The sequence below is a fragment of the Pleurodeles waltl genome, chromosome 10 (assembly GCF_031143425.1).
Source record: "Pleurodeles waltl isolate 20211129_DDA chromosome 10, aPleWal1.hap1.20221129, whole genome shotgun sequence".
Lineage (NCBI taxonomy): Eukaryota > Metazoa > Chordata > Amphibia > Caudata > Salamandridae > Pleurodeles > Pleurodeles waltl.
This window is the reverse complement of record NC_090449.1, coordinates 139,769,580-139,796,036: the sequence shown is the minus strand read 5'-3', so window position 1 is coordinate 139,796,036 and position 26,457 is coordinate 139,769,580. Positions and strand designations below refer to the sequence as shown.

At 45.2% G+C, this 26,457-nt stretch overlaps 1 protein-coding gene and 1 long non-coding RNA gene across 2 annotated transcripts in view; one reads left to right on the top strand and one right to left on the bottom strand.

Annotated features, from left to right (window-relative positions):
* Positions 1–9,459, bottom strand: part of FSCN1 (fascin actin-bundling protein 1) — a 74,283-nt gene extending 64,824 nt beyond the window's left edge. Inside the window, exon 1 of the mRNA XM_069210006.1 lies at positions 4,798–9,459. Coding sequence (XP_069066107.1) covers positions 4,798–5,620 — 823 coding nt within the window. The 5' untranslated portion in view covers positions 5,621–9,459. The remainder of the gene's footprint in view (positions 1–4,797) is intronic.
* On the top strand, positions 887–25,691 carry LOC138261242 (uncharacterized). The gene is made up of 3 exons (XR_011199060.1): positions 887–1,143; positions 15,171–15,329; positions 25,054–25,691. It is a non-coding gene; the product is annotated as an uncharacterized lncRNA (long non-coding RNA).
* The last annotated feature ends 766 nt before the right edge of the window (positions 25,692–26,457 follow it).

Sequence of the window (26,457 nt, the reverse complement as noted above, 5' to 3'; positions counted from 1 at the left end):
GGAGATAAATAATCAGGGTCAATTCATCTGGAGACCGCAATCTGCACTATAAACTACCAACTACGTACCCAACGGAGTTTCCTTATAATGGAGAGCATAAATATAAATGGGTCAATAGGGATGAACCAGGACTACAACTCCCAGAACCACCATTCTTGATTGCAGTTAAGTATTTGCGGAGGAGATCAAGCTGTTGCTCCTTCAGGGGAGGCGAGGATGGCTATCTGGCAGAAAAAGGTACCCCTGGAGGACTTTCCGGAACTAGTGTTCTAAAAAAAAAAAAAAAAAAAAAAAAAAAAAAAAAAAGGGGGGGAGGGGGGAAGAGTTAGATATCTAAATGGCAGAACTACCAACAATGAATGCTCGTCTCATATTGCGGGTGTTCTTGTAACGAACTCATGCTTCCCTGGTACAGGATTTCTCTTGGTATTCTGGGACTTGTAGTCCCAATTTTATAACTAGCTAATACAGTGCACAACCAGAATTTGTAAAGTACATTTTCATCTCAAGAGGCATCAATGTGCTGATTAAAAAACGTTTGTTGCCAAACTCAATGGTGCTCGATATATGAAACTCTGAAGGATGAAAGGCTGGAGGGGCCCGCCTGGATCCGACTAGGTGACCAAGAAGAAGATAGATCTCGGCAGTATCTGCATTGGTTCAGGCAACCAACAGATAAATTGTACCTCAAGTCCCAGAATTCATGTTGAAAACCTAGAATGTGTGACCTACTCACACATGGCACTGAGAAAGCACTCTATTGCCCGGGCAGTCGAGAAGCCTTCGGGACAGTCGCCGTTTGAAGCGCCCGGTTCATGAGGGCAGGCTCACACGGAACAAGTATCCAGTCGCACTGCCCATTGTGCGGCCGCCGTCCGCACACAAAGGGAGAGTGTTTGCACTGCAGCTTTTGTGCTGCTGCAGGACACCGCCTGCCAGGGGGATGAAATGAGGAACAGATGTGCGGGTGGATGGGGTTTCAGCGCAGAAACGGGTTCGTGGGCGCAGGCACGGCTCCCGGGGGCTCGGAGAGACCGCAGGGGCTCAAAGTTTTGCTGAGAAAACGACTCGATGGCCAGAGGTGGATAAAGAATAAACCAGGGCGCCGATCGCTAGCCCTGCACCAGACCCACTCCTTGGCAGGTAGGCTCGTACGGCTGGGTACCATCTGACGCAGGCAGGACCCGCCCGGACCAATCAGCGGCGCGCTGGTGGAGAAAGGCGCAGGCTACAAACTCCATCCCTTTGTCCCTCCCCGTCTGAGTTTGCAGACAGCCACAGAAAGAAATCGCCATATTGGTTAACTCTAGAAGCATAGCAAATTCCCAACTTTGGCATCTTGTCAATAATATCCTAGTCTCTGACATACCCTGGAAACTTCTTCGCCCCCGCACTGGACGTATGGGGTAACCTAGGATTTACACCCGTGCTGGACGGAACCACCCTATGTAAAGACAGGAGAGGTTCGCCCGCACATGCCCCGCCTGGGTGTCCACTTAAATACCACGAGGTGAGGGAAGATGGAGTCTACCAAAGCCCCGTCCCTCCCCCGTTCCACATCTGTTTCCCATACTGGTGAAAACTCAAGTAGCAAATGCAAGGGTGAACGCGCAAGCCTGGCAGCATCTGACCTAGCGCCTACCACCTCTGTCAGGAGCAACATACACTTCCTTGTCATAGCAACGGGCTACTGCGGGAGGCACTTACAAAACTGTGGCTACACAACACCGACCGTCACTAGTTCCATGTGTGATCATTTCACCATTTAGTTAGACTCGCATTTAAATAAAATGTGTCACTCTGACGCTCACCACAGATCTTTATTCCATAAAAACGTAGCTCTGCAAAATAAACGCTAGTAAATGAGATCTGTGTTTGATGTGCAAGTCTCTGGTATTATTTCGGACTGAACCGTCTCATCCTTTCACGCGGACGTGGCCAGTCGATAAGATGTGCGCATAATTCGTTTATTAGCAATAGCTAGGAAATGCGCGCTGTACATGCACGATAATTACGAGACGTGGTCTAACGTTAAATGCCAGGAGCTTGTGTTCGAATCCCAGCTTCTCCTACCCGACCAATGTCTGATCTTGGGCAAAACGGTAAACCTCCCCGATCTGTACAAAACTAATCGATGCACATAGATGCGCCCTTAGCAGAACGAGCTAAAGGAACCATTCATTTAAGCCACCCCAAGCATTCAATAGTGCTGACAGGGGGAGGGGACACAGGATTGTGAAGCTGTCTGAAATGTATATCGCGGGGCAGGGGGTCAGTCACAGATGCAGAGCCATTCACATATCCTGCAGCCTGGCAGCATTCAAACTTCAGGGGCGGGAGTGAATCACGCAGATCCGGGACCGTATTAAGCAGCGGAGACTAAAGCCCTTTGTGCTTCGATTATGGAGTAAGTAGGTCGGGGCTTGTGACCGTGCACACCACAAATCCCCTACAAGCGTCCTACGTGCATACTGTTGCACAAGAAACGTTTTACAGCAAAACATTCAAAATATTGCTTTTCAGTGGAGGGATCTGCAGTTGTGACAGCCGACACTCCGTGGATCAGGCACTATGGTACGGAGAGACGCGGGCGCGTGTAGTTAGCTGGGCATTGCTGAGGCCCGAGCTCCTTGAGGCGCCCTCCAGATCTAGGTAGACGCAAATAACGCTACCAGCTCCGTGAACAACTGCCACCCAGTTCTCAACCTCCAAACAACTCTACAGACTTAAAGAGGGTGAGTGTTTAGAAAGGAGTACCGGCTTCGGTTTTCTTCTGAAAAATCATTTTGAGGTGGGGGCAACAGTTAAAATTTCTTGTGCCAAAAATGCCACAACATATATTGCGGGGACAAAACAAAATCTCCCACGACTGCACAAGTGACGCGTGGAGGCAGGTTTCTTCGGGAGGGGGGGGCACTTTGGAACCTGTCGTTTAAGGACAACCCCTTCCTCACTGAAGCAACAAAGAGCTCTACCCCTGGAGGTGAATTAACCGAGAGCCTCTGCACTGGGACGCAGTTAATACGGGCGCATCAGTGACTACACAGTCAGAATAAAATACATTAAAAAGGCCAATTACTAAAACCGGATTAAGGAGCGAGTACAATGTCTAAAGATGCGCTAAACTCGTAGATAACGGAGCGTCCATGGATCATAAATAAGGCATGAAGCACTTCTAGGCACTATTATCTTTACAATCTTCAATATATTAACACCAAGTTGTAGAAACAGAGCTGCAATGTGGCTTCATGTAACGAGCCACGACCAGCCAATCCTGGGGCGCTGAATAACATAACCCTAGGGTCCAGGGAACTATATGCCCATACGAAAGCAAAACTACATTTCCCATATGTTTCTGGCTTAATACCGATATGGCTCAGCGAGCGAGTCACAGATGGCATGATGGTACCTGGCAGCTGTAAGAGAGAAGCAAATGGTAAACATGAATTAATCAGTTTGTTCAGCATGTAAAACAGGGCGTTGTTCGTAACTCTTGAGACACGTAGAAAAAAACCTTATTGGAAAAATCTGGATTCATTTGGTGTTAAAAAGACGTTAGACCAGAGCATCCGCGGAGTCCAGGGAGGGGCGGAGAGCTTATCCGCGTTACCAGTAACGGAGCGCTCTTCGCGGTGCTGCGGGTCTGGGTGTGGCGGGAGGGAATATGGCTGTTAATCTTTGAATAATTCATTGGCAAGTGTGAATCACTAGTCGGGAAGGGAGTCTTCAATCACAAGTCAGTGCAACATTACCATATACTGCACGGACACCCAGACAAGTATCACCCCGCCACTCTGCTCACAATGAGTTACAGTTCTAGCAGCCATACCATCGTGCAGGATCAAAAGGTGCTAGGAAAGCACAAAAACGTTTATCAGTATAGCTGAATGGAGGGGTCGTGCTGCATCACTAGTCAACGATCAGTGCACCACAAGTGCAGAAGCACATTGCACAGTTATGCACCACCAGCACCAACAGAACCCATCGTAGTCACAAAACAGAGCACTGAATTAAAACAAGGCAGACCATCATCACCATCACACAATAATGCAACATCGTTGAGGGCTATGGTACTATCAACCAGTATCAGTGGGCAGTAGTGTATCATAATAGCATCAGTAGGGCACTAAAATGTACTAAAAAGTGCATCACCTAGATGTGATCAAAGCCTAGCAATTCACCACCTCGCCACACCAGCGTGCACCACTCTCCAGTAAGGCTATATGAATAAGACGTTACCATAGAGATTAAACAAATTACTGCATCAAAGTGCTTCAGAAGAAAATAGCAAAGCAAGCAACAGGGCGCTGTAAAGAAGCAGTTAGTGCATCATATAGCAAGCTGCCACTGTCATCACAGTAATTGAAACATCAGTTATTCAACGGAGCATCCAGTAGGCGTCACAAAGAACAGCGCCTTCAATATCCACCGCTTCGTTACTTAGCAACATACGGTCGCCAAGCACGGTACCAAAATACTTCAGTAGTGAACAGTCATCACCAAACCATCCCATATGATCAGTGCTTTAAATGGGCAGGTAGTATCCGATACCGAGCACCTGTAATTTAGAAGGGATAGTACCTGCACTTCTCAGCACTGCTGCAATACATTTAATAGGAGAGTGCTGGCACTACCCAAGAGCAAACAGATACTCAGACGAGTGAGTGCACGTCAACATTTCCATTTAAAGCGCTGCATATGATGGAGCACAACCAGCACTAAACACATCTTTTGCGCCCAAGAGAACACCTCGGCTGCCCGAGCGCACATCGCAAGAGCGCACCGCGGACCCCTCACCTTGCCGGGTGGACACGTTCCTGTCGTTGCCCGCCTTCAGCACCACCTGCGGGTAGCTCTGCTCCAGCACGAAGAGCTCGTCCTTGCCCACCTTGCCGCTCTTGCTGGACTTAACGGTGCCGCTGGGGCCCGAGGGCGCCAGGTAGCGGCCCTCGCAGTCGCGGAAGGCCACCTTGCCGGCGCGGAACTCCAGCGTGTAGCCGGTCTCGCGGTCGGGCGCCTCGCGCAGGCCGCCGTCGCGCGCCAGCAGGCGGTGGTCGGCCGTCTGCACGCTGTAGCGCTGCTCCTGGAAGAGCAGCGTGATGAGCGCGTCCACGCCCCAGGGCACGTCGCGCTCCACGGCCAGCTCGGCGCGCGCGGCGCTGAGGTGCGCGTAGCGCTTGCGGCTCAGGCTGTAGAGGTTGACCTGCGGGTGCATGGCCAGGTGCACGCTCCAGCGCTCGGCCGGGCCCATGGTCTGCGCGAAGCAGCTGATGCGGTCCTCGCTGCCGCCCAGGTAGCGCCGGTGCGCCTCGGACTGCAGCGACCAGCGGCCGTCGTCGTGCGCCACGATGGCGAAGCGGCACTCGGGGCCCGTCTCCTCGGCGTCGCAGGTCACGTTGCCGTCCTTGTCGGCGGCCAGATAGCGGCCCAGGTGGCTGCGCAGGAAGACGGAGGCCGAGTCCTCGGGGCCCTGCTCCAGCGTCCAGATCTGCTTCTTCTTCATGCTGGCGGCCGAGGCGTTGATCTTGAAGCCGAAGGTCTCCGCCGTCAGGTACTTGTTGCCGCAGTTGATGAGGCCGAACTGGATCTGCACCGAGTCGTTGGTGCCGTTGGTGGTCATGGTGATGGTGGGGCTGCTGGGCGCGCTGATGCAAAATGGGGAGCGAGGTGTGTGTTGGGATTTATGTGCACGCTTGGGGATGTCCTATTTTCTATTGTGTGCACCCTTTCCACCGGAGCAAACCCTTCTCGTGGTGCTTCCAGAGGAACCAGCAGCCCCGCTCTGCACCCTGACAATGCCTGCTTGACAAAACCCCTCCAGCTGCAGCCTATATAGCCAGGGTGATGTCAGCTGCAAGACTCCTCCCATCCCCGCTCGCAGAGGATGGAGAGGGCAGCAGCCTCTCTTTTTTTGTTTGTTTTTTTGGTACATTCCTAAAGGGGGAGAATGCAAATAAACAAAGGACGAGTAAACAAGCAAGCAGTTGCCGCACTAGACAGCTAAGAATCGGAATAGAACCACTTTCTACTTCCAATGACAGAGAAAATAGCGGATCACGTTTACGTTCTGCAGACGCTAGGAAAACTAACGCAGAGGATTTTGCTAGAAATAATAGAACTGGCGAAATGCAGGGGAGCTGTCGTCGTGGGCACGGAGCAGAACTTTCAATCTAACGTTGTAGAAAACAACTTGCTTTTGTTGTGTTTCCGTTCCTTCTATCTGTGCTGATGCGGTCTCTTTCCGTCAAGTCACATGTTCAACCATCAGCATGCCAGTGTTTCACTTAGTGGGGTTGAAACAGCCTGACGGATGGCATGTTGGCTGGTCAGAATGTGGATGTGAAATTTATTTTATTTGAACTATTTCAGACATGTTTTCAGCCTGTGCTTTGTTGTGTGTAGCAGTTTTTCTTTCGTGCTTTGTTTTGCATTTTTGCTTTAATGATTGTTCTTTATCTCATTTTTTTTTATTTCCCATCTTTCTGCCTGTTTACAATTCACTTTTTGCTATTTATCCTTCTTTCTCACTTTCTCTCGCCATTCACCATTTCTTCCTTCATCCTTGATCCTCTTTTCCTTATTAGCTTTGCAGATTTTTTTTTCTATTTCCTTAACCATGGCCCTTTGTCTTTCCTATTTATTCTGGCCTCACTTTTTCTGTGGACTTTCTTTCTTTCTTTCTTTCTTTCTTTCTTTCTTTCTTTCTTTCTTTCTTTCTTTCTTTCTTTCTTTCTTTCTTTCTTCTGACGAGCATAAACAGCTCACTTTTTCTGTGGACTTTCTTTCTTTCTTCTGACGAGCATAAACAGCTGCAAAGTGTCACTCGATACTCTGTTTACCTGGCTGTCAAAGAGCTACTTCCATCAAAGCCATTCCAGAGGTACATTATCGTTAAGTGCTTCGGCAGAAGGGCACGCAAAACTTTCCCTCACATATTCAGTCATTCCCCACCACTGTTTTGTTCTTTTAGGGTCTTTCCTACAATATTTTTTTATCCGGTCTGATTTACAGAAGGAGGTTAACTCAACCAGTTTCTAAATGTCAATTGCCTCGAGCTACTGTGCAATACCTCCTGTATTTCCGATCTGAGTTTTGTGATGAAGACTTGTCCCAGGCAATTGGAAAGCCACTGCTGTTTGGTTCTGGCTACCTTTATTCAGGTTACTGTGATGTTTAGAAAAACCCATGAACCTTAGCAGTGCTACTCTTCCAAAAATGAGATGGAAGCCTATAGTGCTCAGGGGTTTCTAGCTCCTTTTTCTCTCCCATCATGTGGTATCAGCTCTTCAGCTGGAGACTGAGGCAGTGGGACCATATGTGTTGGCAGATCTGGAACTAGAATGCTGCAGTCGAAGGAGGCTAATGTCCCACTGTCAGGATACCTCATGTACTCTTGCATCAGTTCATCTTTTGAATGTCCTCATCCCTGGAGCTCACTACACATTGACTAATTGCCAAGCACCTGGCAGCTCTAGGCCACTTTGCCTTCTATGGCCAAGTAAGAGTATTACATAGATCTATGCCCTACCTTTAAAGAACGAATAGAGCAACACGCCTCACAGCCACATGTTCCTCATTAACAGGGACTTCACGCTGCTGATTGACCTCTCTGATTCCACCCTCATCCCACCCAAAGCTATCATCCATGCATCTACTTGCCTAATCCCAACACAGTGCAGAAAAAACGTTACCCTCACTTGAGCAATATCAATAAATATCCCCTTTTCCCATGCATCAAATTCAAGTCACCTTTAAAGTCCATAAGGCCACCCTCACCAACCAGGAAAGCAGGCCTCTTTGCTGATAACTCACTTTTGCTGTCCACATTCACATTACCCAAGCAGCAACATGATGATTTACAATGCTCACAACCATGCTTGCCTTGCCCCAGGAAAATTGTCAGCGTCCAATTCTGCGCAGTTTGCTTATGGTAAAGTGAATAGACACCCTTTTGACCTGCTGTGATATGGAAGTCCGAAAATGCGCTTGTTGGCCCTGCCTTCCCTCCAAAGACTGGTACATGTAAAACAAGCACTGGCAAAGCCAGTAGGTCTTGCAAAGTAGAGTGGCGTAGAGTTTAGCGGCAGAGAGCCAGTGTTGCAGAGTAGAGTGTCGGAGAGTGCAGTGACGTAGAGTGAGGTGGCATAGAGAGCAGTGGCGTTGACTGCAGTGGTGCAGATTAGAATGCAGTTATGTGCAGAGGAGTGGCAGAGTACAGAGTGCACATAGTGGAGTGGCGCAGAGTAGAGTGGTGTAGAGTGCATTAGCGTAGAGGAGTGGCACAGAGAAGAGTGCAGTGCCATAGTGAAGATTGTTTCAGAGAAGAGTGAAGTGGAGTGGTGCAGGGTAGAGTGCAGTGGCATAGAATAATGGCGTAAATTGGTGTAGAGTGCAGTGGCCTAGAGAGCAGTGGCATTGGGTGCAGTGGGGTGCAGTGGTTTAGATTAGACTACAGTGGCATAGTAGAGTGGTGTGGAGTAGAGTGACATAGAGAAGATTGTTTCATATTAGAGTGAAGTGGTGTACAGTGGGGTGATGCAGTGTATAGTGCCATGGAGAGCAGTGGCGTAGACTACAGTGGTGTAGTATAGAGTCTAGTGGTGTAGGGCAGAGTGGCGTAGAGTGCAATGCCACAGAGTGGAGAAGAGTGATGTGGAGTGCAGTGGTGCAGAGTAGATTAGAGTGGCAAACAGTGAATTGAACTAGAGTGCAGGAGTGTAGAGTGGAGTGGTACAGATTAAAGTGCATTGTCTTAGGGTGTATTGGCATAGAGTACTGTGGCATAGAGTGCAGTGTTGCAGGGTGGCATAGAGTATGCTTGTGCAGAGAAGAGTGGAGTGGCCTAGGCTGGAGTGGAGTGGAGTGCAGTGCAACAAGTGCAGTAGTATAGAGTAGAGTGGCATAGAGTGCATTGGCATAGAGTAGAGTGGTGAAGAGTAGAAAGGCATAAGAGGGAAGTGGCATGGAGTGTGTGGAGTGGTGCAGAGTGGAATAGAGTGCATTGGCATGTGTAAAGTGGAGTGTTGCAGAGTAGAATGCAGTGGTGTAGAGTGGAGTGGAATAAAGTGGAGTGTGCATCATGTGGTAGCAAACTGCCATTACAAACAACACATTTTTAATTGAAATGACCATTAAATCTGCACACACATACAGTTTTACTAATAAAACAGTACAGCGCAGAAACAGTAATGTGTGGTAATGGCATCTCACACTGTAATGATTTGTTTTGATGATATTAAAGAATTTGTTCCCAACACACTTCAATAAAAAAAAAATGTGCCTCATGTGTGCCTTGCTAATTCAGATATATTCAGAATTAGTTGCACAGGTCATTGTTGTTTGCTAGAAAAAAAAAACCTTTCCTCTATTTCAGTATCCAGCAAGATTGACACATACATCCTCTCACTTTGAAGTTGGAGAAAGAAAAATAAACGCCAACGTCCCTCAGAAGAGGGCAGAATTGTTAGCATTGTGTGGCAATGGCTTAAATTATTCCTTTCCAACAGCAAGCAAGCGGTCTCTCGCCCTCTTTTTACATCTGGCTATCGTGAGGTCATCAGCGGTGTTCTACCTAGCCTTAAGTCTGATCCTTTTTAACATCTCTATGGCGTCCCTTGCTGCTGCTGCTTCAGAGTGGGATTTTAACATGGCTTCCTACGCCCATGGTACCCAGTTGTTTGCCTTTAAACACCTTGATGCCATGGTTTCACCCAATTTGCAGGACTGCCTATTGGCAATTGCTGGCTGGATGTATGATAGCTGCCTTTGCCTAAACTCCAGAAAATCTGAAGTTCTCATCTTCAGCTCCTCTTCCATATCCGATCTGACCCACCTGTGGCCTTCTGTCATGGTACTCCCCCCCCCCCCTCACGCCCCTACTCCTCCACTCCCCCGTGGCCCCATCCACCACAGCTAAAAACTTGAGGGTCAAGCTCGGCAGTGCCCTCACTTTTAGGCCTTTCGTTAATGCCACCAAAGGAGTCTGTTTTCCTGTTTTACAAACCTTAAGGAAGACTCTTGGCTTTCCGTCAAGCAAAGAATAGAATTCAAAGCCTTGACATTAACGTTTAAGGTCAATGAACAGGCCCTGTGTATATCTGCGACAAAATCAAAAGATATCTTCCTGGCAGAGCTTTACGGTCAGCCAATCTCAACCTGCTTTGCATTCCCAAGATTACAAAGTCCAGAGCAGTTGGACATTCTTTCTTCTTCTTGGCGCAAAAACTCTGGAACTTCTTTCCAGATCATATTAGAGGGCCGACCTTAAAGAATCTATTTAAGAACCTCTTAAAGACTCATCTCTTTGGAGAGATCTAATTATGGTTGGTCCTTATGTCTGCTCTTCTACAGTGCCTTTATTTTATTATCCAGCGCCGGGACCCCCCTTTTTGGAGCAGCTGTTTTGCGCTTTACAGATCTACTACAATCATTCAAGACAAAGCCTGACTTTGGAACTCGGTCTTTAAATGAACAGCAAATGTGACACTAGAACTAAATTTACAAGCCTATTAACAGTAAGGAGCACTCGTGGAAAAATAGAAGGAGAAGTAGTTTGAAAAGGCTTTGATCCTTGAGAGCTTCAAACTGAATCTGCTCAGTGTAAATAAAGCAAATAAGTCCAGCAAATAGAAAGCGAGAATATGTGAGTTACAAACCACAAAGCCAATGGTAAGCACAGTGTGTAATGCATTCCCAGGGAAGCTTTCAGAATGTCCCTAAAGATGTCTTAAGCAAACTAGCCAGCTGCGCTGTCTGGTAGGCGTCAACCTAAACAAGGCTTTGCAGCGTCCAGCCTCTCCGCACAGCATCAAGAAAACATCTATGGTGGGGTGTAGGACTCTGTGAATGAAAAGAGAAACAGCCCGAGTCATCCAATCTATTAGTGCATGCACTTTTTTGTAATTTCTCGGTCTATGAGTGAAAGGACATTGGATGATGAACATCCCTTGAAAACTGTGACCCAAGCAATGAAAATGCAAATTTGCCTTTTCTTTAGAATAATTATAAAACAAATGACACCTTCTGGTATATGCTCGAAGCTGCGGTTATAATGACTGTGTGTCCATGTGACATCAGCATTTTCCCCCACCAACTAGGTTTGTGGCAAATGGAGATCAGAAAATCTTTAAAAGAGCAAAATGGTCAGCATTAAACAGCCAATCAGATTCACCATCTGTTCATGCAAATGTAAGTCTGGGCATATTCAGAAGGTATGGCCGTTTTCACACATGTGCATAATGACATGTATAGTTTAAAACTACAGAAAAATACTGTATGCATTGACACCTACTTTAGCCCACAGGAAAAAACAGTCCTCCACGCAAAGCACTGCAGTGGCTCGATAAGGACAGGAGTGAGTAGCAGAATGATCCTTTTTCACAATGGTTGCACAGCATTTTTTCAAATATATACAAGTCTCCTTGGGCTTACTTCTCTTCATGTTTGAAAATTACAGCTACTGGATTGACTTCTGGGGCCATTGTGTAAAAAAAAAAGAGCACTCAGTCGCAACAGCCTTTGCACAGGTGGCATGAGTCTGAGCTTCCATAGGCCCATATCTTGAATTAGCCTGGGAGGTGGAAAATATTCGTATTAAGTGATGTAGTGGTCTCAGTACAGTGTGAACTGATTGTAAGGTACACAAGAGAAACACCAAAGGCTGGTCTCTAATGGGGGCCATCTGCCACAGTCAAGAACGTATTTCCCCTGGGGTCCCTACAGGTTTGGTGCTATTTTTGACTGCGGTGGAAACAGGACAAATTGGAGCTTGAAATGGGTAATACGAAGCCTCAGGCAAAAATAGTGTAAGGGCGATTGCACAAGTGGCACACTGTTTGCATTATTATCGGGCATTTTAGGACTCATTAATACAAAAGGAACTATGTAGATTTCTTCAGACGTAAAAGTACACATTTAGTAGGTCCTGTTAAAGTGTTATTGGCCAACAATGATTTTGTGTGGCATGGGTACACCGGAATGGGATTTCATTGATAGTGTATTGACTATCTTCTTACATTTGTAAAGCAAATACGGTGTTGTACTCAGCAGAAAACAAGCCTACACTTACATTCTTTATGTGCTAGCAGATAAACATTTTTATTCTGCTTGTTACTTATCGTTTTGGACAAAAAGAAGTGCAAAGGCAAACAGAAGCGTGGGCGGGAAAGGAAATGCCCAGGAAGACCGATGTTAGAGCAAACATGGACAAGATTCAGAAGGAGGCAGAAGACAAAGTACTAAGAGCTTTGAGGAAGTCAGGGAGACACTTGGGTGGAGATAAAACAAGACAACCAGACATGAACCTAAGTAACAGAAGTGGCAGCAAACCATTTCTGGCCACGGTGCATGTGGCCAGAACCATTTCTCCTTTTTCAGCCTTTGCGGAGGTCATGGACTCTATTCAGACATTTATTTATGTAGATTCCCTACGTCTGTATATTTGGATTCATGGAAGAGAGAAAATTGTATTTTATGTTGTTCAAACTGCTTTCATGCTATATTATATAATTATAATACCCACTTTTAGTACAAGTTTGTGGGATAGGAATGTGATTTTTCAGCAAGACATCACTATTTGCAAATTGATAGGGGACAGGTCTTCACCAACCTGCGAACTGCTATTGTGAGGGATTTGATGGATATTCTGTTTTTCTGCATCCCTGCGGTTATCCCGGGTAACAGATATTCAGTGAAAATCGGCAGATTTGCAACCTATTTGCCCTAAATCTGGTTCTGAACCATATGTGTTCGACAACGCTAACTGAAACAGGCAATATTTTTCTGTTATCCGGCACCACTAATGTATAGAAGAATAATAATGAGACCTGTTGTAAGAAACTACATTTCCATAAGAAACCTTATTCAAGCCATTCAGTAGGAAGAGTGCAAGTTCATCCTTAAGAGGGGTAGCATAAACAAGCATTGGCAAAGCCAATAGCTCTTGCCTATGCAAGGGCTTATTTGGTTTGCCAATGTGTTTTAGCCATGTTGTACACCAGTGTGGCTGCTGTTAAGCATAGCTAAAAGTTAGTGACGTAGTGGAGAGTGGAATGACGAAGAGTGGCGTGGAATGGCAGAGAGTGATGTGTATTGGAGTGGCATAGTGTGGAGTGACATAGAATGGCATACACTGGAGTGGCATGGAGTAGATGGGACTGGTGTAGAGAGCATTGTCATAGAGTTTTGCAGAGCATAATGGAGTAGAATGTAGTAGCATTGAGTTCAGCAGCGTACAATGCTGCGTCAAGCAATACTGCGACATAGATTCGAGTGGTACATAGAGTGGAGTGGCACAGATTAGAGTGGTGCAAAGTGGAGTGGCGTAGAGTTAAGTCATACAGAGGGCAGTGGCACAAAAATAAAGTTGAGTGGCATAGAGTGCAGAGTAGAGTATAATGCTGTAGACTGCAGTGGCGTAGAGTGGAGTAGAATAAAGTCGAGTAGTGCAGAGTAGAGTTGCAGAGAGTGCAGTGTTGCAGAGTACAGTGTCCGAGTGCAGTGATGTAGAGAGCATTGGCATAGAGTACAGTGATTCATAGTAGAGTGCAGTGGTATAAAGTGCAGTGACAGTGCAGCTGTATAGAGCAGTGGTTAAGAGTACAGTGGCAAGGGACACAGTGGGGTAGAGTGCTGTAGAGTAGATTGTTTCAGAGTAGAGTGAGGTGGCAAAGAGTAGAGGGGTGCAGAGCTGAGTGCAGTTGTGTACAGTGGCATAAAGTGTAATGGAAGGTTGAGTGGCATAGAGTGCAGAGTATAATGCTGTAGACTGCAGTGGCGTAGAGTGGAGTAGCATAAAGTAGAGTATTGCAGAGTAGAGATGCAGAGAGTACAGTGTCCGAGTGCAGTGATGTAGAGAGCATTGGCATAGAGTACAGTGATTCATAGTAGAGTGCAGTGGTATAGAGTGCAGTGACAGTGCAGCTGTATAGAGCAGTGGTTAAGAGTACAGTGGCAAGGGGCACAGTGGGGTAGAGTGCTGTAGAGTAGATTGTTTCAGAGTAGAGTGAGGTGGCAAAGAGTAGAGGGGTGCAGAACTGAGTGCAGTTGTGTACAGTGGCATAAAGTGTAATGGAAGGTTGAGTGGCATAGAGTGCAGAGTATATTGCTGTAGACTGCAGTGGCGTAGAGTGGAGTAGCATAAGTAGAGTATTGCAGAGTAGAGATGCAGAGAGTGCAGTGTTGCAGAGTAGCGTGTCCGAGTGCAGTGATGTAGAGAGCATTGGCATAGAGTACAGTGATTCATAGTAGAGTGCAGTGGTATAGAGTGCAGTGACAGTGCAGCTGTATAGAGAAGTGGTTAAGAGTACAGTGGCAAGGGGCACAGTGTGGTAGAGTGCTGTAGAGTAGATTGTTTCAGAGTAGAGTGAGGTGGCATAGAGTAGAGTGGTGTGGAGCTGAGTGCATTTGTGTACAGTGGCATAAAGTGTAATGTAAAGTAGTGCAGAGTAGAGTCAAGTGGTGTACAGTGGATTGGTGTAGAGTGCAGGGGCATATATTTGAATGTTACAGAGTAAAGTGCATTGTTGTAGAGTGTGTTGACAGAGTGCAGTGGCGTAGAATGCAGTGTTGCAGAGTGGCATAGAGTACAGTGGTGTAGAATGGAGCTGTGCAGAGTAAATTGGTGTGACCTAGACTCGAGTGTTGTAGAGTAGAGTGGGGAAGAGTGCATTGGCATAGAGTAGAGTGGTACAGGGCAGAGTAGAATGGCGTACTGTGAAGTAGAATGGAGTGGTGAGGAGTACAGTGGAGTGGTGCAGAGTACAGTGCAGTGGTGTGCTGCAGAGTAAAGTGCAGTGGTGTAGAGTGGAGTATTCATGGTGTGGTAGCACACAAATTATAGGCAACACATTTTCAACTGAAATGACCATTACATTTGCACAGACACAAAGTTATAGTAGTTAAACTTCAGTATTACTAATACAACTATACAGTGCACAGATGAAAATGTGTGGAAATTGCATCACCTAGTGTAATGATTTGTTTTGATCTTATTAAAGTATTTGTTTCGAACACACCAGAAATAACAAAAAATGTGCTTCATTGTGTTCCTAATTCTGATCTATTCTGAAATACTTTGATTCATGTAAATGTCGTTTGCTAGGAAAAGACACTCACTCGTTCCTATCCCCAGTATTGAGCAAGATTGTAACATAAATCCTCTCACTTTGAAGGCAGAGAAACAAAAGGAATTAAGCCTTGGAAGACAGCACCTGACATTTGACCTCAGCCTTTTAATGCACAGAAAATGTGATGAGATAAGAACAAGATTTACAGGCCTCCTTACAGAAAGGGAGCACTCGGAAGAATGATGTAAAGAAAGTCTTGGCAAGGTAAGGCAGGAACTTAAGCCTGGCAGCCTAAAACAAATAATCCCAGCAAAAAAACAAGAAAATGTGAGTTACAAACCGCGAAGCCAATGGCAAGCAACAGGCGGAATGCATTCCTAGGTCAGCTTTCCAAATGTCCCTAAGATGTCTTTAGCAAACCAGACAGCTGCTCTGTCTGATAGGCGGCAACCTAAAAAAATGAGCATTGTTTATATGCTTAGTTGCAGGGCTGGGGCCATGTTCCATCGTAAGAAGAGGGTGCATGCTGGCTGTATCGAAACATGTTTCTGTCATGTTAGGGTACTACTTGTGTTATGTTAAAGAGCAAATTTACTAGGCTAATGTTTTCTTATTTGGTATTGACGAACACTGAAGATACATGAACTGTTCACCTTATTTTCTTTCTTTGTGTTATACTCTCCGTGTCAGAAGAACAAGTGATGTTGTGAAGAATATCTGCAATCCCCAGTAACTTACTCGCAATATTTCAGGAATTTCACTGATGGAACTGGGCTCACGTGGAATTAGACTTATCTGGTGCACTGTTGAAAATAATTCCACTGGGTAATGGAGGCAGGCTCCCCATGTTGTTTGCACAATTCCTTGCAGTTCTTCCTCAAGTCTTCGCAAATACCAAATCATTCTCCCCGAACATGGGGGGTAGACATATATCGTGCCTTCTTTACGCGGACAATCTGGTCATCTTAGATCTGATTCAGGTAGGCCTCCTGAGAAAATTGGAAAGATTTAACCAGTACTGCATGGCCAATGAAGTAAAGGTTAATTTAACCCCCTGGGTGCCTGGGGTGAGGTGGCCTCTTCCTCGGCCACGGTTCCCGTGTGCCGGGGACGAGACCAGCTCGTCCTGCACCCGGCCCACACCCCCCAGTCGGTGATGGAAGGGGAATCGCTTCCCCTTCCACCCCGACCCAACACCCATTGACAATCAGATGTCGCGCCGACGTCATCATACAGCCGGGATGCGCTGGAAGCCATTTGCTTCCAGCGCGTCCATCGGAGAGGCCCAAAAACAGGTGAGTCCTTCTCTTGGGGAGTGGTTGGGGGTGAAAAACAGACACAGGGGGAAAGGAAAGAGTTTTTCCTTTCCCCTATGCCTGTTTTCAATTGATTCCTGCTCCGAGCAGGAATCCACCACTAGGCACCAGGGATGTGTTTTTTAGCTTATTTTGGGGAGTGACCCCTTAGTCAAGTGGTGCTTCCCTGGGGGCATTATTATATCCGTGTTTCCCCCCCCCCCCCCCCCATACGGGCAGAACGGCCGTTTTTTCAGCTGATCTACCACCCTGGGGGGGGGGGGGTCAAAATCCACTAGGCACCAGGGATGATGTATATTATAATGTTTTAGGGCAGCAACCCCTTAGGCAAGGGTCGCTTCCCTGGGGGCAAGATTTTTTTAATATGTTTCGCCCCCCCCGTGGCTAGATCACCCATGTTTATGAGAATCTCACCCCCGGGGGGGGGGTAGAAACCCACTAGGCCCCAGGGATTGTGTTGTGTGTTTTTTTTGTGTCTAGGGGTACCCCTTGGCCAAGGGTCACCCCCCCAAAAGGGGAACATTAGTGATGGCCATTTCTTCCCCCCTTGAGGTCAGATCTAACAATTTTTTTTTTAGGCCTGTCTGCCCCCAAGGGGGGGGGGCAGAAGCCACCAAGAAACCAGGGACTTTTTTCCTTTGTTTCTTTGTGTTGGGGGGCCCTTTGGGAAGGCCATATGTGCCCCCCTGGGGGCAGTTCGACCCATTTTTTTTTTAGGCCCATCTGCCCCCAAGGGGGCAGATGCCACCAAGACGCCAGGGATTTTTTTTTCCTTTATTTTTGTTTTGTTTGGGGGTGCCCCCTTTGGCACGGGTTAACCCCCAAAGTGGGCAGGGAACTGTTGGCCATTTCTGCTCCCCTTGGGGGCAGATCAGCCTATTCTTTTAGGCCCATCTGCCCCCAAGAGGGGCAGAATTCACTTAGGCACCAGAAATCTTGTTTGTGTGTGTTTTATGTGGGATGGGGTAGCCCCTTTGGCAATGGTCACCCCCCAAAGGGGGCACAGAACTGTTGGCCATTTAGGCACCATGGAAAATTTCTAAATGGTTAGTGGCGAGTACTTGTCAACTGGCGAAGTATTTGCATTTGTGATTATAATAGTATATTTCTCCTTTCTAGTTCAATGCTTTTGCTATCTTTGCTGTGGCTCCTTGCGGTTTTGGCAGTGGTTGACCTGTGGTTTGTGTAGTTGCAAGTTTTAGGTAAGTAAAAACAATTTACTCCAAAGGAATATTGTTGCCATGCATGAATGACATGTTTGTAGGTGGTGTACTAAATGCAGGATTGTGTGTGAAATTGTCCTTAGATTTAAGCACAATTATATTTATTTTGTCTTATGTCTAATTTGCTTATCTTTTTTCTTTATAGTGGGATATCATTGGTGATTGCTGTGTCTGTGCAGAGTAGTTGCTGGTGAGTCTAGCTTTTTCAGGCAAGTGAGTGGTATAGTTTTTGAGTACATAACTCTTTGTGATAAAGCCACACTTTGTTTATTACTTATTTGATACAATGCTGGTTGTTGTTGGCAAATTTGTCAAGTTACACTTCTTAGAAAGGATCATGGCTAGCCGCAGAGTGACCGCTCAGCAGGTTGTTGGTGTGCTTTTTGAGTCGTCTTCTGGCCATGATAATAAGACTGACTCTACATCTGAGGCAGAGGAGGAAGTGAGAGATTCTGGCAGTGAGTTTTCTGTCCGAGAGGAATCTTCTGATGAGGAAGCCACTCTCAATGCAGATGAATGGCCTGTTTTAGAGGAGGACACTGATGTGCCAATAGTGCAGCAGCCTGGGCCTGAAAGGTTTCCCATGGGAAGCCCTGACACCTGGGTTGGCCCAAACATGGAGCAGCCACAGTTGCCTGCCTTTACCGGTCTCCCAGGGTGTTGAGTGAATACGGAAAACTTTTTGAGTTCAATTTCCTTGAGTTGTTTAAGGACGATGTCTTTTTGGAAGAGATTTTTGAGCAGACTAATTTGTATGCGAAGTAGTAGTTGAGGGACAACGCTGCCAGACTTAGGCATCAGTCTAGAGCTACCCAGTGGATTCCTACAAATCTGGAAGAGTTAAAAAAAGTTCCTGAGTTTTACTTTTTTGATGGGGTTGATAAGGAAGCCGTCACAGGCTTCTAATTGGTCTACTAGTCCCTTGTTGGCAGCGGCTTTATTTCTTGCAACCATGACTAGTATTCAGTATTTGCTTCTTCTTCGGATGCTGCATTTTGATGACAATGCTTTAGCCTTGCCACAAGATCACCCTGATTGTGACCGTGTTTTTAAGATTAGGCCTGTCCTTGATCATTTTGTAGATCGGTTTTCAGCGGAGTATATTCCAGGCAACAAAATAAGTGTGAACGAGTCTTAGGTCCTTTTCAAGGGGCGTTTGGTTTTTAAGGCACATTCCTAGCAGGAGGGCATGGTATGGAATTATGATGTGTATGCTGTCTGAAAGTAGTACAGGATATCTGTATAATTTCTGAGTCTACACTGGGAGGTATTCCAGTATTGACCCCCCTGGTTGTCCGCCCACTTTTGGAGTTAGTGAAAACATTGTGTGGGAACTTGATAGAGGACTGTTTAACAAGGGTCATCATTTGTACGTAGATATCTTCTACACTAGAGTGCAGTTGTTCAATGAATTGTTCAGAGTGCACATTGTTGTTTGGGGCACAATTAGTTCTAACTGGAAAGGCTATCCAAGGGAGCTTGTCTGTAATAAAACTTAAGAGCGGGCAGCGCAGTGCCTTGCGTAATAATGAGCTGCTAGCTCTGAAATACGTGCTCACTACCATCCATGATGAGAGTACCTCCCCTGTGAATGTTTGGGGTCAGGTTGCGGAAGTGCGCAAACCTTAGTGCATTTTGGACTACAATAAGCGCATGGGTGGTGTTGATAGAGTAGATCAGAGGTTGGAACCTTACACTGCTCTTCGGAAGCCTTCTGTGTAATATAAAAAGTTGGCAATACATGTGCTTCATTTGGCAACTTTTAATGCTTTTATTGTGTTCAAGGATTGTTCCTCTGAGTCAAGGATGAAATTTGTTAAATTTCAGGAGTCAGTGATAGACAGCCTTATCGTGGTGGAACAGGCAAGAGTAACAATGGTGGAGGATGTGGCTAGATTGAAAGATCGCCACTTTCCTGATCACATTCCTCCCACTCCCAAAAAGACTTGCCCACTAAGAAATGTAGAGTCTGTGCCCGAAGATGTATCCGGAGGAAGAGCCGGATGTACTGCCCGGACTGTCCTTCAAAGCCTGGGCTGTGTGTGGCTGGCTGTTTCAGGAGTTTCCATACCCATAAGAATTACTGGGAACTACCTTTGAGCGTAAACTGCCTGTTTTATATTTTCATATGTTCAATTTCATGGTTGGCATTACGGTCATGTATTTAGTTAGAGCTTTTGTTTGTAGTTTTGTACTTATTTCTAATTAGTTAGTGGTTTCTTCGTTGTTTAAAAAAAAAGTGATGTTGTGCGTAGAGTGGCGCTTGTCTGGCAGTGTGTGTGGAGTGGTGCTTAGCTGGCAGTGTAAATAGTGACTTCCTGTTGGCCACTGCAACACACTGCCAGCCAAATGCCAGTCCACACACTCCCATCAGTTGGTGTAATTGCTGTACCAGACATGTGGACGTATGGAAGTGATGGACCCTTGAATGGCGCTGTCTGTTGATGCAAATGTTGTAATGTGCTAGGCCCACGTCTGGCGGCGTGAATGGTCTTGTGCATGACATGTATGAAAGGTATGTGAATGGACAGTAAAGCGGTTGGTGCCTTGATGCTGCTTTACAGCACACGAGCTGTAAGTCATTGGTTCAGTTTTTTGGCCTTTCAGCTATTAACAGGGCATTTCATTTTTGTGAAACCTCTTGATAATAAAATTTGATCTACACTCACCCTCGTGCCAAATCCAACCAGCATGTGTGGTAAAAGTGAAAAAACCTGCTCCGCTGTAATCAGGCGTCGCAGCACACCTGTGACATGCTAAGTGTCTCGGGTGAGACCCTGATGATGAAGCATGCCACCAACTTGGTTGGTGGGTGAGGGGTCTTTTTAACATAACCTAAGTGCATTTCTTTTCACAGTTTTAGTGTTTGGAACATCACAGAAGGACATGGACTCATAAAAATGATCTATTACAAAACTACCTTTGTATTGGGGGTGGATGGGGGGGAGGGGCACCTGTGTTTTTGGTCCCGGGTGCGGCCTTCATCTAGGGAAACCCACCAAACCCAGACATGTTTGAAAACTAGACACCTGGAAGAGTCCAGGGAGGTGTGCATGGATCCCCCAACCTTTTCTTACCCAACCTCCTCTACAAACCGTTAAAAAAGCATATTTTCCTCACTTTTCTTTGTAGGATCACCGCTCCGGCACAAATTTCCTACCACCCAGCATTCCCCTCAGTCTCCCAAGTAAAATGATACCCTACTTGTGTGGGTCCCCAAAGCAGACATATAAAAGAAAAAATTAGGCTTAACAACTCGCTGTACTATCCCCTCAATCTCTACACGTTTTTGGCCTTTTCTTGTTGCAGGCACCTGAGCCACCCACACAAGTGAGGTATCATTTTTATTGGCAGACCAAGGGGAACATTGGGTGGTAGGAAACTTGTAACGGCACAGATCCTACAAAGTAAAGTGTGGAAAATTAGATTTGTTTAGCTATGTTTGAGGTTAGCAGAGGAGTCTGGGTAAGAAAATGTTAGGGGAACCCCCACCCCCCCAAAAAAAAAAAACCAGGTAGTTTTGTAATAGATCATTTGGATGTGTCCACGTTGTGTTTTGGGGCATTTCCTGACGCGGGCACTAGGCCATTTTTATCGGGAGACTTGGAGGAACACTGGGTAGAAGGAAGTTTGAGGCTCTCCTCAGATTCCAGAACTTTCCTTTACCGAAATGTGAGGAAAAGGTGTTTATTTTGCCAGATTTTGAGGTTTGCAAAAGTTACTGGGTAATAGAACCTGGTGAGAGCCCCACAAGTCACCCCATCCTGGATTACCCTAGGTGTCTAGTTTTCAAAAAAGCACAGGTGTGGTAGGTTTCTCTAGGTGCCGGCCGAGCTAGAGGCCAAAATCCACAGCTAGGGACTTTGCAACAAACAGGTCCATTTTCTTTGGGAAAATGTGATATGTCCACATTGTGTTTTAGGGCATTTCCTGTCTTGGACACTAGGCCTACCCATTCAAGTGAGGTACCATTTTTATCGGGAGACTTGGGGGAACGCTGGGTAGAAGGAAGTTTGTCGCTCCCCTCAGATTCCAGAACTTTCCATCACCAAAATCTTAGGAAAAAGTGTTTTTTTGCCAAATTTGGAGGTTTGCAAGGATTCTGGGTAATAGAACCTGGTGAGAGCCCCACAAGTCACCCCATCCTGGATTCCTCTAGGTGTCTAGTTTTCAAAAAAACCCAAGTTTGGTAGGTTTCCCTAGGTGCCGGATGAGCTAGAGGCCAAAATCCACAGCTAGGCACTTTGCAAAAACAGGTCAGTTTTCTTTGGGAAAATGTGATGGGTCCACGTTGTGTTTTGGGGCATTTCCTTTCGCGGGCACTAGGCCTACCCACACAAGTGAGGTACCATTTTTATCTGGAGAGTTGGGGGAATGGTGGGTAGAAGGAACTTTGCGCCCCCCTCAGATTTCAGAACTTTCCATCACTGAAATATGAGGGGAAAGTGTTTTTTTGCCAAATTTTGAGGTTTGCAAAGGATTCTAGGTAATAGAACCTGGAAGAGCCCCACAAGTCTCCTCATCCTGGATTTCCCTATGTGTGTAGTTTTAAAAAATGCACAGGTTTGGTAGTTTTCCCTAGGTGCCGGCTGAGCTAGGGGCCAAAATCCACAGCTAGGCACTTTGCAAAAAACAGGTCAGTTTTCTTTGGGAAAATGTGTTGTGTTTTGGGGCATTTCCTGTCGCGGGCACTTGGCCTACCCACACAAGTGAGGTACAATTTTAATCAGGATACTTGGAGGAACTCTGGGTAGAAAGAAGTTTGTGGCTCCCCTCAGATTCCAGAACTTTCTATCACCGAAATGTGAGGAAAAAGGTTTTTTGTTTTGCCAACTTTTGAGGTTTGCAAAGGATTTTGGGTCATAGAACCTTGTGAGAGCCCCACACGTCACCCCATCCTGGATTCCCCCAGGTGTCTAGTTTTAAAAAATGCACAGGTTTGGTAGGTTTCCCTAGGTGCCAGCTGAGCTAGAGGCCAAAATCCACAGCTAGGCACTTTCTAAAAAACAAGTCAGATTTCAATGTAAAAATGTGATGTGTCCATGTTGCGTTTTCTGTTCCGGACACTAGGTCTACCCACACCATTGAGGTCCCATTTGTATTCGGAAACATGGGGGAACACAGAGTAGAAGAATGAGTGTTATTTCCCCTTGTTTTTCTCTAAATTTTTTCCTTCCAATGTAAGACAGTATGTAAAAAAGACATTTATTTGAAAAATGCCCTGTAATTCATATGCTAGTATGGGCACCCTGGAATTCAGAGATGTGCAAATAGCCACTGCTTCTCAACACCTTACCTTGTGCCCATTATGGAAATACAAAGGTTTCCTTGATACCTATTGTTCACCCTTTATATTTCACCAAATGCAATGCTGTATACCCGGTATACCAAGAAAACCCATTGCAAGGTGCAGCTCCTTTATTGCTCTGGATACCTAGGGTTCTTGTTGAACCTACAGGCTCTATATATCCCCGCAACCAGAAGAGTCCAGCAGACATAAGAGTATATTGCTTATTAGAAACTGACATCGCAGGAAAAAATTACAGGGTAAAACGTGGAGAAAAATTGCTGTTTTTTCACCTCAATTTCAATATTTTTTTATTTCAGCTGTTATTTTCTGTAGGAAACCCTTGTAGGATCTACACAAATTACCCCTTGCTGAATTTAGAATTTTGTCTACTTTTTAGAAATGTTTAGCGGTCTGGGATCCAACATTGGTTTCACACCCATTTCTGTCACTAACTGGAAGGAGGCTGAAAGAACAAAAAATTGTAAAAATTGGCTAATCCCAGTAAAATGCCAAAATTGTGTTGAAAAATATGGTTTTCTGATTGAAGTCTGCCTGTTCCTGAAAGCTGGGAAGATGGTGATTTTAGCACCATAAATCCTTTGTTGGTGCCATTTTCAGGGAAAAAACACAAGCCTTCTTCTGCAGCACTGTCTTCCCATTTTTAAAAAAATTACATTTTTGCTGTATTTGGCTAATGTTTTGGTCTCCTCCAGGGGAACCCACAAACTCTGGGTACCTCTAGAATCCCTAGATGTTGGAAAAAAAGGACACAAATTAGGTGTGAGTAGCTTATGTGAACAAAAAGTTATGAGGGCCTAAGCGCTAACTCCCCAAATAGCCAAAAAAAGGCCTGGCACCTGAGGGGGAAAAGGCCTGGCAGCGAAGGGGTTAAAGAAAACAAAAATAATTACCATTGGAAAAAATACAAAAGTGTATAAGTGTTAATTGGACAGTAAGATGATGGAGGTTATTACCTCATATAAATACCTAGGAATGTGGTTTGCAAAAAAATTAAATTGGGCCTTACATAAAAAAAATTGTGGAGGCCCATGCAGCATCCACTATAGGAGGAATAATAAGGTTTAAAGTCATGTTCAGAGGACTATCTATGACCCCGGCATTATCTGCTTATAATACAATGGTGCCTGCACAATGCGTATATGGGGCTGAACTGTTCACCCTAAGCACAGAGATAAGCTGGGAGAAATGTGAGGGTAAATTCTTCAAAAAGTTGCTAAGGTCACATAAAAGCACAATGCGCCCGGCGATAAGACTCGAAGGAGGCTTGCAGTCTTGGAACTTTCTAGCCTATAAAGCAACCTTGCGTGTCTAGGATAAACTTTTGTTTTCAGAGATCCAAAAGGTTTCAACATCTGTGCTGGTGAAGTTGAAATGAGTGAACTAAGATGGGCAGCACAGGTCAGGAACAGACTATAGAAAATTGCTGCAACACTGAAGATGGGCAAATATAAGGTCATTGGGGCTTCCCCCTGTCGAAGGGGGGAGTTGAAAGAGGCTTGAAAGAAAGAATCTAGGATGGTGGACTTAGGCTATGTATCGAGTAAACCTTCAGCTAGCTAAATACTGGAGTCCTGGGCTAACCAAAGGATGTACTCCTACTTATCCGCATTCCTGAATCCCCAATGGCGGGTGCTGTTACTAAAATTTGGTATGTATGAGGAATTTAATGCACTTTACGATCCCGATAATTGTACCCGTTACTCGCCGTCTTCAGATTTTAATATTCATCTCTTATTAGACTGTTTGCACTTTTATAGAATTCGTTGTCAGATTTTAAAACTGCTTTTCTCAAAATATAATATTAACGATCTTAATGAGGCACTTGCACTACTTGCAAACATGGAGTTTAAAAATGTTGCTTGTGCACTAGTAAAAATTTTAAAAATAGGTTTGGGTTAGAAATGCTTCAGAGCTTTGAAACTGGATAACAGAGTTTAACTTCCAGGTGAAACCTTGTGGAAGGAGCCTCAGAAGTAGCAAATGTGATTTTGTGTGTGTTTCGATGCTTAGTTGGGTGTTCTTGTGGGGTTTTGACGGTAGGATGTGTTAAAGATTGTGTTAGGATCAGAAGGTTGTTGGGGTATGGGTTATTTTAACTCAATTTTTTTAACCTTATGTTTGTATATATTGTTTTACAGACATGTGTATAAACAATACTAATAAAGAATACCGAATACTGACTGAAGAACAGTGTGAAAGTGGCACCAGCGAAAAAGCTCAGACTGACGGATGTTGCACATGTCCTCTACGAAGGAAAAGAACTGTAATGACGGCTTGACATGATTGTGAAAATAAAAAGTTTGGCTCTAGAGTGCATAAACAACTTTAATGTAAGGAGGCTTAGGCACAGTCAAAGCTTCCTCGCCTGGATAGAGGAGTGGGGACTGTGTACTTGATAATGGTCACAACGAATCAAGTGTCTGCGATTCCTTCGAATGACGTATGCAACAGAATCATGCATTCGAACAGTAAAGAATCCTCGGTGTGCAGCTATTTACTGATACAGTCCAGTAGGTTTACAACACTCTAGTTTCAGTATAATTAGAGCTTGTGCAAGTAAGACCCCATTTAGAACCAATATATACCAATGTATGGAAAGGATGTCCTGTGGGTAAGGTCTGTATTGATTTTAGTATTTAAGAGTAATTACTCAGATGTTCACCTGCATTAATATTTATGAATGAATAAGAGAACAGTTTTCATATGAAAGAGACATCATACAGTTTTCATTTAATTGAAAATTGAACACATTCAAGAACGTGAACCATAAAAACATTAAATCATAATTTTCAATTGTATTTATTGAACAACAGTAGTATTTGTGTATTGTAAATGAACAGTGCATAAGATCATGGTCTGTTTGTAAATGTAAATTTTTATGTGGTTTGAAGTGAGGGATGAATTGGTGATTTGATTTTTGAAACACAAACAGCGGCCCCTAAGACCTTTCCGACTCTTGCCAAATAACCAGAATCACTGTTCAGGGCACAAAAATGATGGAGTGAACATCCAGGTCTTCAGGAGTTTCTGAAACTAATTGTACAATTCTTTAGAGGGGATATCAAGAGGAAGCTTGTCCCAACTTTTAGCTGCTAGAAAGGAGACGATCTTGCTCCTCTTCTTTGCTGTTTAAAAAGTTGCCATCCATCATAGATACTAGGGCATTGCTTGATTTAAAGAGTCTGCTTGAAGAATGGGGATGAAACCAATCTTGGAATTATGTTGGACCAGTGCCGTAATATGATCTGTGGATCAACACTAAAGCTTTGAACTGGATGTCTTTAACAACTGGAAGCCAGTACAGCTATCTGAGATGATGGGACATGGAAAAGCACAAAGGCAGTCCAAGGGCCTTCCGCAATAAAGCATTTTGAATTACCTGCAGTTGTTCAACAGGACTTTAGGGAGACTTAGTTACAGGTTATTATCGTAATCAAGTCTAGATGCAATCAGTCCGTGTACCACTGTTACGTGCGTCTGAAGTGGAAGATGGTCCAGAAAGTTTTTTCAGAGTATTCAAAATTGAGAAACACGTGACTGTG